Source organism: Scleropages formosus, chromosome 6 (genome assembly GCF_900964775.1).
Source record: "Scleropages formosus chromosome 6, fSclFor1.1, whole genome shotgun sequence".
NCBI lineage: Eukaryota > Metazoa > Chordata > Actinopteri > Osteoglossiformes > Osteoglossidae > Scleropages > Scleropages formosus.
This window is the reverse complement of record NC_041811.1, coordinates 10,086,123-10,097,533: the sequence shown is the minus strand read 5'-3', so window position 1 is coordinate 10,097,533 and position 11,411 is coordinate 10,086,123. Positions and strand designations below refer to the sequence as shown.

Sequence of the window (11,411 nt, the reverse complement as noted above, 5' to 3'; positions counted from 1 at the left end):
TTCAAATCCATCAGGACAGAATAAGGAACGATGCGATCAATGTAGCTGTGCCTGCAGATTTCACCTTCTGATCGGGGTTGAGATGCAGAGAACATGAAATATTACCAGGGAAGAAGGGTGCGGAGACCTTAGCGATGGAGTTGACTTTGCCTCTCAGGAACAAAGAAAATAGTCAACAGTGAGGGTGGGAGGAGGAGGAGGGAGGAAGAAATAGGAAAGAGATTGTGTGGATTCTTGGCTTCTCAAAGAAGGTAGTTTTCAATGAGGAAACTGTGGAGTAGAAGGACGCGAGGAGATCCCCATGATCCGTCAAGTCTGCGGGACTTTTTCATTTCCGCTATTACTATTCAGCAGCATACACTTTGCTTCTGTTGATTTGGAGTAGATCTCATAACCACTTCATTAAAGTCACATTAACAATATAAACACACTATAACTGAAAAAACAAAATGTGACACTCCTTGTACTCTGCAACATAGGGTTGAGCAGGTCAAATTCACCATAGTTATATGTGGCCATGGGGAGGGCAATAAAGTATGAAAGTCATGGAGGGGGAACAATAGGAAGGAAAGGGGCAATTCTTAATGTTCTGTATATGTATAGATATACACATACGGAGCAGACACTAGTACCAACTGTTCATAAACAATTGTGCTCCTTTACTGTGTAACCATACTATATTCATATCTTCATTACCCTAGTCTCCGTACTACAGAGGTATCACAGCGGTCCATTAAAACCATCTTATGTTCAATCAAGGTTTTGTATTTTATTTGACCTATTTTGTATTTTGGACACAAGAAATTTTGTTTGACCATGCAGGCCTAATAGATGTGATAATACCGTATAAAACTTTTGTGTTAAAGAGGTATATGGATACCGATCAATTAAAGTCAATGTGTTAAGAAAAAGCAGAAAAGTCCAAAAGCAGCCATTAACATTCATGTTATTTACAAATACCAACTGATTAATATTTTATCTTATAAATCAGTTTCCTTGCCTTGTCTATTAGTGCCAGCTCTCCAGTTCACTGAGTCCCTTTCTGTGCTGTGACCCTTCAGTCAGCAGCAGTTCACACTAAAATGTCAGAGGTACTTTGGTGTAAAGTAAACAATAGGGCGCTCCTCAGTGTTCACTTAAAACAGTAAAGTATTAGCTTCCAGTAGTTGGCATCACTATAGCATACCTTCATGGGATACTGTCACATTACTATTATCCATGTTATATTTACATTTACTTATTTAGCAGACAAGGGGGGTGAGGTGAGCTGGACCAGGTCCTGCTCTCCGGTGGGTCTGGGGTTCGAGTCCTGCTTGGGGTGCCTTGAGAAGGACTGGTGTCCCATCCTGGGTGTGTCCTTTCCCCCTTCAGCCCTTCGCCCTGTGTTGCCGGGTAGGCTCCGGCTCCCCGCGACCCCCTATGGGACAAGCGGTTCAGACAATGTGTGTGTATTTAGCAGATGCTTTTCTCCAAAGTGATTCCAATGAACTCTATGTAGTATTATCATCCCACACACCTGGTAGAAGCCCCTTTGTAGAAGGAACAGCAATGGAGTGTAAACTGTTGCGATAAACAAGAGACCAGCTGGAGGTGAAGGTCCAAGAGGAGAGGGGTTCCTCAGAGGAAGAGCAATATTTCCTCCCGATGCCTCTTACTGGTTTCAGTGTTCCAATAAATGTTCAGTTTTGGACAACTTCCATGCATCTTTCTTTTCTCCATCAGAGTCCAAAACCAAACTCGCTTCCATATATTACACCGTTCAATACATTACTGAGTTCCTTGCAATCCACTTTGAACAAATAACTCACTGTTGCTCTTGCTCCTGGTAGCACTTTTACACTCACAATTGCATATGTTCAGCTGACAGCATAATACTGAGAGCCATTAACTTTTGATCCAAAGGTTACCACCTTTGTAACTTTAGGTTTGAATCTCATTGACTGCTGTAGCATCCCTGAGCAAGGTATGTAAATGTATCCAGTAAAAAAGTATCCAAGTGGGTAAATGATTGCAGGTAATTTAATTCTGTAAGTTTCTTGGAAATAAACATTCAGAAACTCAGGTCGGGTCAGCAACAGTTTCTGTGCTTCTTTTCAAGAATTCCAACTGTGCATTTTTGTTCTCCGTTCTCTTTGGTTTGGACACCAGATAGCGCTTTTTTAAAATGATCAGGATCAGGATCACACCCAGCCCCATCCCCACAGTCATTCCCAACAGAAGCCCTGAAGACAGGCCCTCCCGCAAGCCCATTATCACCACCACCTCTGAAGCTCCCAAATCCAGAAACCCCAACAGCAGGAGTAAAATCAGCCACTGCAGCTGCGCCAGCAGAATCGATTGCAATGTTTCTCGCTCTCTCTGGGTCTTGTCCTGCAGAAGCCTTATCACACTGAAGGCATCTTTCACAGTCATGTATATTAACAGCACCTGGAAGAGGACAAACACCAGGAGCCCCAGGCAAAATACCACATTTAACTCCTTCCACACAGGTTTTACTTTCACTGTCACCAAGAGACCCAACAGCACCAGAAACACCAGCAGCTTCAGTATGACCACAGTCCTTCTCCAGGGCATTCCCAGATTTGAATATATTATGACCATCTGGAAGACAATGAACAGGCCCCTATTCACACCAAACGCAAAATTCATCTTCCACCCAGGTTTTACCATCACTGTCACGGAAAGCCCTAGAAGCACAAGCCCCACAGTGAGCAGCAGTAACAGGAGCATCAGCCTTGTTCCACAACGCATCTTCCGAATATCTGACCTGTGCCATAACCATGTTAGCCTTAAAATCACCAACATTTGCGAGACCAGGATGAACAGCAAAATCACAGCTGTTGGGAGAACAGAAAATTCAAATATTAATTATACAGAAACAAAAGTAACAACATTTGTTATGAAAAAGTAAAGCGAGCTGTACCTGAGATGAGCTCTGAACGAAGAACAGTAACACTGACAAACACAGTGTTGATGGTGTTGTTGGTCCTGTTGTCCATCACTCTGTACACACCACTGTCAGCTGTTGTTGTGTATTCCAGCATGAGAGTTGAGTTGTGGACAGACGCCCTGTGTTGGTACTGAGGTCCACAGTCTACAGAATCTCCCTCCACAGTACACACGGGCACACTGGTGGAGCCACCAGAACTGAACAGAACACGGACTGGTTCTACAATGTGGAGCGGCAGGAGGAGGGACTCAGATGGCTGGATGGTGATGTTTGACTGATGAGCTGAGGGAACACAGACGGAGGTTATCAGGTGAGCAGCTGCTGGTGAAGCAGTTAAAGAAGATTTAGGTAAAAGACCTGCAAGAAACAACAGCAGAACAGGCTACAGCATGCTTTTGTCATCCGAGAATGTCAGTAAATAGTTAACAGTAATTAATTGGTTCCCAGCCATCTCTAAACATATTACAATACTTTAGAATGAATATGGTAGGAATGTATTCCCCATAAAATACAGTAGGCTCAACAGCGAAGATTTTTATGTAAGGTTTCGACAGATGTTAAAACATCTAGTTCTTCTCATCATTTTCTTGTCCAACTGAAAGAGGAATGTAAGCTTCTTTAAGGGTTCACGTCATTCACACATTGTACAAACACTTGTAGTTCAACTCAAAAATGCAACTGGGACTTGAAGTGTTTAACCTTAAAGAGCAACTACTTTGATCATTCGAGACTGAGGCCACACCAACACTCCCATTCGTAAGAACCCAATTTACTACAGTTTGATCAAAAAAAGCATAATGGACATGTACCTCTATTCACTGAGTAATTTCTGTAAAAGTCTCAGATACAGCTATAATTAAAAAAAAAAACAAAAAATTATTCTAGGTTTTGGACCCCAGCCACCCTGACCAGGACAAGTGGTTAATGAAAATGGATGGTTGGATGAAATCATCATGAAATATTAATACTTATAGTTAATAGTTTTTTTGGGCATTGGTCAATAGCTCAAAAATTCATAACTCAGAAGTTTTTCACATAAGGCAGTGTACTTCTAACTGATACTAATAGCATCAGTCTGACTCCTGTCAGAGGACTGTGTTAACTCAAAGTTTGAAGACGAAACAGCAAACAAATCATACCTCACTGAACCACTTTTGACAAATGAATAACTGAACAATGAAGTCTAAAGTGTGTTAACTGTACAGAAACATCTACCCATCCATTTCCAAAAGCTGTTGCAGTGCTGCCGTAATAAAGAATCTATAACAAAAGCATGGGGCTGAACAAAAACAACACAATTAAATACACAGAGAATATTTAAGGGGTGGCATGGTGCAAATAGTTAACCACTGAGTAACTGGGTGACACTGGTGTTGTACAGCACATAGGTTGCAAGTTTGGATATGTGTTTATATCCAGCCCAGTTTGTGCTTTAATGCTGTGTTGAGAGGAATTTCCGCTTTGTGCTCCCAAAGTCCAAAGATGTGTTTCAGGTGGATCATTGAGCTTAGGTTGTCCTTAGTGTGTGGATGTGGTAGTCAATGTGTGTGACTGCCCTGTAATGGACTGGTGGTTATTAAGGATGAACAGATGGATGGATGGATGGATGGATGGATGGATGGATAGATGGAAGGAAGGATGGAAGATTTAAAGCATATTCTACCTGCAACACTGAGGATGATCCCATCAGGTGTTCCTTTATTGTCTTTGAAGAAGCACTGATAGGCTCCTCTGTCTGAGATACGTATCATGCTGAAGGTCAGTGACAGGTCACCCAGACGAACACGGTCTGGAGACACGCTGACCCGATTTCTGAACCTGGAGCCTGTGTTAACTGTGCCAGTTTGAACCTGCAGCACAGTTTCTCCGTCTTTCTCCCAACGGACGTTAAGCTGACTGTCATCCGTCTGCTTGTTGACATTGGCATAGCAGGGGAGAGTGACGGGGTCCCCTACCCATAGAGATATTGTGACAGACACTGAAAGTGAGACAGAACATGGTAAAATAAATATGCAGTCTTTTCTTAAATAAGATGGAAAAACAGGCAGATAATTAACTACTCCGTTAAACGTGATATTTAACAGCATAGGTGGTCCCCGACTTACGATGGGGTTACATTCTGCGAAGTACGGTTTCTACTGAATGTCCATCGCCAGCTCACCATCGAAAAGTCGAAAAAATCGTAAGTCGAACCATCGTAAGTCGAGAACCACCTGTACAATGTTTTGCTTTTCAGTATTTTATATGCTTAGAAGACTCTTCAAACGACAAAAACTTACCTAAAACATCTACTGTCACTGCAGCAAGATGCTTAGACCCTGTGAAACAGTCATATAAACCTTCATCATTGTACTCAACAGGTGAGATGGTGAGAGAGAAGTTTCCATCCTCTACCCGTTTCTCAGAGAGCTGGACTCTGCCCTCGTACCCAGGGCCTGCTGTGAACTGCCCCTGGGACCACTGGGCAACAAGTTGACCACCAGATGTCCACTTAAAATGTTGCTGGTCAGCAGGAGAGCCCGTGAACTCGGGCCCATAGCAGCACAGGACAGCAGTGCCTTTCAGGGACACAACCAGGGATTCTACAGCAGAGCCTTCAGTCACAAAGCCTATGGAAACTGAGAAAGACAAGCATTTAGGTTGAGGGCAAGGGAGAAAAAAAAAAAGAACACTGCAAGAATTTGACAGCTGCTTTTTAAAGGTTTTTCATTGTTTACAAACAAATTAATTTCTTTATGAAATTAAATGAACATTAACAAAAATGCATCCTTCCCAACAATTATCAGATGTATGAGTTTCTTAAAAAAACATCTATTAAATTGTTTTCACATGGCGTTATTGGAAACGGCAAACGTCTCTCTACATGTTGTGGCATTTCAGGAATGTCTGAAATGTTGGCCCAGTACATGGAGCGTTGTGGATGCTCTGCCGGTACATCAGGAATATTGCGTGATCATCCACTTTATGATATTTCATTTGGTCTGCCTGAGCATTAAGCAGAGGCCTGCTACTGTCAGGCTCATTCAGGGACAATTTCAGGTAAAGGGAACAAGGTGTTGTATTTGCTGTGTGGCAGATGACACAGCTACGCATACAGAGACATTGAATGGATGTGTGAGAAAGGCTCATACCTTCCCCCCCATATCAAATCAAAAATCTCCCTGGTGATTCCTTTCCACGGGTCTCATGATTTGTGTAATATAGTACAAAGGGAGCAACATGAACACATTTACTACTAATGTCTTCTTACACACACACAAACACACACACACACAGACACACCGCCTGAACCGCTTGTCCCTTACAGGGCGTAAGGCTGGAGGGGGAGAGGACACACCCAGGAGGGACGCCAATCCATCGCAAGGCACCCCAAGCAGGACTCAAACCCCAGACCCACCACAGAGCAGGACCTGGTCCAAGCCACTGCGTCACCGCACCCCCTGCCTTCTTACAATGAACCTAGATTTCCATCAACCAACTTTCATCATTTTTAACTGTTCCCTCCAGCTGAGGGGTGCGAACCACAGTGAGTGACACCATCAGAGGATGTGACACCAAAATGACTGTCTATAAAAATTTCTGTGCAGAAATTTTTAAAAAAAATTTCACTCTAGTTAGTCATAAAATCAAAACGATTTTTCGCAAGCCCAGTGTCATGGTGAATGCAGGAGACCAGGCGGATTGACTCAGATACAGATGCTTTATTTGAATCACACATTTACAGTTACATTTATTCATTTAGCTGACGTTTTTCTCCAAAGCGACTTACAGTGTTAAGGTTACAATTATTTACCCATTTATACAGCTGAGTAATTTTACTGGAGTAATTTAGAGTAAGTATCTTGCTCAAGGGACCACTACGCTACCAGCTGTCCCACACGAGAGTTGTACCCACAGAACAGAACATTCTCATGCGCTCCGCTCAGTGCTCTCATTATCGCCCAGTCACAACGACGCTTCGAATCACGTGGTTTTGTTTGCACGCTGTTGTTTTCATTGCCGCTGGTATTTTTGTAGTCACTGATTTTGTCACATTTTTGGATCTACCAGGGGACAGTCAAGGCTTTCTGATCTTGTGATATTATCACCTGAAAGTGAGTTGGAGTAAGGCATTGATTTCGATGAAGTGACTCACAAGTTCACAGCTTTGAAGGCCAGGAAAGGAGGAAAGTTCTGATTTACTCGAGATGTTTACTAAGTGCTGAAATGCTTGTGCATTTGTTCCTGTTTATTTTTATGGTATGGTTTAATTCATGAATTTATTTCCATATGCATTTGTCTACAACTTCTACATTATTTGGGCAATTTTTGATTATGCAAACCAAATCCAATAATGTATCTCACATAACGGTAAAGTTTAACATTAAAATAAACATAATTTTAGTTCTAAAACATTTTCACTTCAAATTCTATTGTTTTCTTACCGGATTTTCACTTTAACTGCATGAAACTATGTAAAAGTAAATACATTTAAGCTGTGCGTATCATATTGTAATTTAAAGGTGTAATAATAATTTTGCCAGTTATTTCACTACTATTGCCATTACATTCAGTGATATTCGGGAATTACAATTTACGAGTAACGATAGAAAAAACAATGCTAAGGATTTTGTACAGTCTGGTATGGGAGGAGGTCCATGAGGGGGTGGGGGGGTGACACCATCGAGGGTGAATTTTCCCTCTAAATAATCTCTCATTTCCACACTGATATAGCCCTATAGCCTTTCCGCAAACTTCCCTCCTAACTCTCTCTCTCGCACAAACACACATGTCCCTAGCATGTTACTTTGCTCCACCCAAATGCCGTTTGTCCCTTCATACCGTTACAGCACACACTTAAATACACACAGATACAGAGCTTACCAAGTAAGGCAAAGATGACTGAATGTTGGCCCATCATGTTAGCAGTTCAGCATACCTTTAATGGAACAAATGGAAAGGTTAAGTTATAGCTTTCATTTTTTGCAGAAATACTATTAGTCACGTCATGAGTCACAGGGACAATACCCTTAGATGCCAGAGGAGGTGCCACTCAGTACCACTATCCCAGACCCGTGCACCTCTTCACAATCTGGTGATCAGTCAGTTATAAAATGAACACACAACTGAGGATAGATTGCAGGTTCTTAATGAATGTTCCATTGCGATTTCCAAGGAACTTTAGTTACCGCTTTCTAAAGTCTTCAGTAAATGTTCTACAGGTGTATGTTCCAGTCCCACATGCCTGTCTTTTGTGCTCTTTTCCAGGTCCATCGTTCCAGTCTGGTATTTTGTCACACCTCCGTATTAAAGTTCTACTCACAGATTCATGGTTCACTTTTCATCTTTGTGAAAATAGACTGTGTGTCTTTTTGTCCCCTGTTCCTCGGTTCACCTCTACACCGTACTTCCCAGTTTGCACTGTGCACTTACTCTGCACGGGGCGTCACTATACTTAAAACGTCCATGTCTGGACGTTACAGCAACGCGCACCCGTATCAGGCTCACGTCCAGGTAAGCCGACATTGTGGAGTAAGACATTACAGACATTAGAGTTTCTATTCATGGTCACAAGTCATTTATTCAACATGGTATTCTTTCAGGAATAACTTGGTGTAAGTACTTTGATCTGGGTACAACAGGAATGGAGCGTGGCAGTTGAACCAGAAAGCAGGCTCACATTTTTAACCATTGCACCACCTGCTGCCCTGTTGTAAGCCTCATAGCTCAAAGAAAAGTGAGGAGATGGGAAATGAGAAGACATTGAAATGTTCAGGTAGTGCACCCAGAGCCAGCTGTATTTGATAAGAACATGAGTAGGGACCCCTAGTTGCCCCAGTGGAGTTAAGATAAAGCTGAAGGTATTGTTTTTTTGTTGAGTTTAATTGCAATAATATTTCATTTATTTTGCAGTTAGATGCCCCCTCAACATGGCATGGCGAAAAGATCAATATATTTATTGCTGCTCTTCCACACGTCGCTGTGATGTGTTTAGTTATTCTTCTTCTAAGACTCGCAACATTGTTGCTGTCTTTTTTTTTGTACTTCGTCAACGTTAAATACACACACGCACTTTATGAACCGCTTGTCCCATAGGGGGTCGCAGGGAGCCGGAGCCTAATCCGGCAATTTAGGGAGTAAGGCTGGAGGGGGAGGGGACACACCCAGGACGGGACGCCAGTCCGTCGCAAGGCACCCCAAGTGGAACTCAAACCCCAGACCCACCCGAGAGCAGGACCTGGTCCAACCCACTGTGCCACTGCGCCAACCCAAAGTTTTCATAATTTTCCGTTTTGGAATTATTAACTCGTCCGTGAAATTAAGGCATCCAACAAACTTAACCGATCAAAAATGAGATTTTTAATTTACCCCTATTATTACGTTATGGGTTTGTGTAATTTAATTTCATGAAGCCAGTTTTTAAACGATATTGCAGTATTCATTACACGGGCGGAGAAGTAAAGACTAAAATTTAGGACGAAGACAAAAGACTAAGGTTAAAATGTACTGGCGTTCAAAACCCAGAACGACGTCATGTTCCATCCCAGTAAGGCATCCAAAAAGCTGGGGCCGGGAACACAAAATAGACAATATGAAGACATCTCTCTGGCTGATTTGAAGAGCATTCAACAATCAAGATATTTCAAAAACGTTGTTTCATATAAATTTACAAAAGGTTATTTAAATCAACTATGTATGTAGTATGTTTAAATAACGCGTTTTAATACATCAGCCTCAGGGCAGTAGATTTTTATGAAATCATCTGATAAATGCACTGTGTGTGTGTGTGTAAATTCAGATATGTATATTTATATATGTATGCATATTTTATTATGAGAAATTATTATTAATTTGTGAAAACGAAAGCAAAACCGACTGCGCAAAACGAGTTTAACGACACATCTATTTACAGTATACTACAAAAAAAATCTCTGTTTTCCTCTCTCTATCTCTCCATTTCATTTCCGATTTCAGATAAAACTACTTAAAACTAAGGATCAGGCATGATGAAGTTAAATCAATCAATGACGATTTGAAATCGATACAATAAAATCTCAACAAATGAAACCAAACCAAAAACAAATGTCTCTTGGCGGACTTGATGTAACATTCAAGTACAAATAATAATCCGTAACTGAAGGCTCTAAAAACCGAGAAAAACTCACAGAACCATTTTTCACTCGATCACCAGCTCCGCCGCTCAACCGAAACGCTTCTCTAACTTTTTCCCATTTTTGGGGAGGCGTGGCCTTAGTCTGACGTCTATTAACATATTCTCGCATGACACGTATGACGAAATGTTAGACAAAAGGAATATATACAGCGAAATAATGAAATAGTAAGGTACAAATCATATGGTAATATAATTGCTTACGAACAGTAAACACCCACATGCACTGCATTATTATTACATTGAATATGAATACATAAAGTGACACATCTGAGCCATAATTTTCCAAAATAATATACTGTAAGTGGAAGGGGTGCGGTGGCGCAGTGGGTTGGACCACAGTCCTGCTCTCCGGTGGGTCTGGGGTTCGAGTCCCGCTTGGGGTGCCTTGCGGCGGACTGGCGTCCCGTCCTGGGTGTGTCCCCTCCCCCTCCGGCCTTACGCCCTGTGTTGCCGGGTAGGCTCCGGTTCCCCGTGACCCCGTAAGGGACAAGCGGTTCTGAAAATGTGTGTGTGTGTATACTGTAAGTGTCATGTAATACTACTGCAACGTTTAACCGTGAGTTACAGTGAATTTATTGTGTTTAAAAGCCCTGCACCTTTCCACATTGATTAGGTAAAACCTACAAATAAATTAAAATGTGAATCTACCCGTAAAATGTAAAGACTAGGTTTAAAACATTTAACGAAAGTTTTTCTTGCTGTGCGATTACATGACGATTTATAGCGTCAACGGTATTTAATAAATGTACAGTCTGGTATCACCAATAAATAAATATGTATATATGTAATGCTAGGGGGCGCGGTGGCGCAGTGGGTTGGACCTGGTCCTGCTCTTCGGTGGGTCTGGGGTTCGAGTCCTGCTTGGGGTGCCTTGCGACGGACTGGCGTCCCGTCCTGGGTGTGTCCCTTCTCCCTCTGGCCTTGTGCCCTGTGTTGCCGGGTAGGCTCCGGTTCCCCGTGACCCTGTATGGGACAAGTGGTTCCGAAAGTATACTTACATACACATAAATAAGTGGCTGGATAGTGTAGTGGTAAGATTGCTGTCTTTCACCTGGGAAACTGGGGTTTGAATCCTGGTCATGGCCTACCCTCTAGTAGGGGGTCCTTAGGCAAGACCTCCTTATGCTTGGCTCTGCCTACCTTGGATATGAGAGTGAAACAAACAAAGAGAACCATGCCAGCTCAGATGTTGCCTGGATTAACAAGGTCTGTGCCAGATGTTGGGGAACCAGGACATGCTGATGATAAGTGGGCTACTGGAACTAGAAGAAGGCATGCATGGACAAGAGAGGAGAATAGGGAACTGTT

At 42.3% G+C, this 11,411-nt stretch overlaps 1 protein-coding gene across 1 annotated transcript; it reads right to left on the bottom strand.

The window, feature by feature from the left end:
• Window positions 1–2,058: 2,058 nt before the first annotated feature.
• On the bottom strand, window positions 2,059–10,243 carry LOC114910701 (uncharacterized). Its single transcript, XM_029252848.1, has 6 exons — window positions 10,096–10,243; window positions 7,814–7,868; window positions 5,230–5,568; window positions 4,614–4,928; window positions 2,924–3,232; window positions 2,059–2,837 (listed from the first exon to the last, which is right to left on the bottom strand). The coding sequence occupies exons 2-6, from the start codon at window positions 7,848–7,850 to the stop codon at window positions 2,059–2,061; spliced, it is 1,779 nt and encodes a 592-aa protein (XP_029108681.1). The 5' UTR covers window positions 7,851–7,868; window positions 10,096–10,243.
• Window positions 10,244–11,411: the final 1,168 nt, after the last annotated feature.

What these genes read in the sequence shown, in the direction of transcription:
- LOC114910701 (XM_029252848.1), bottom strand. Translation starts at nt 7,850, where the DNA reads ATGATGGGCCAACATTCAGTCATCTTTGCCTTACTTG. An exon ending in AGTGACAGTAGATGTTTTAG is followed by an intron (nt 4,929 to 5,229) that starts GTAAGTTTTTGT and finishes TCTCACTTTCAG; the next exon opens with TGTCTGTCACAATATCTCTA. An exon ending in GATCATCCTCAGTGTTGCAG is followed by an intron (nt 3,233 to 4,613) that starts GTAGAATATGCT and finishes GTGTTCCCTCAG; the next exon opens with CTCATCAGTCAAACATCACC.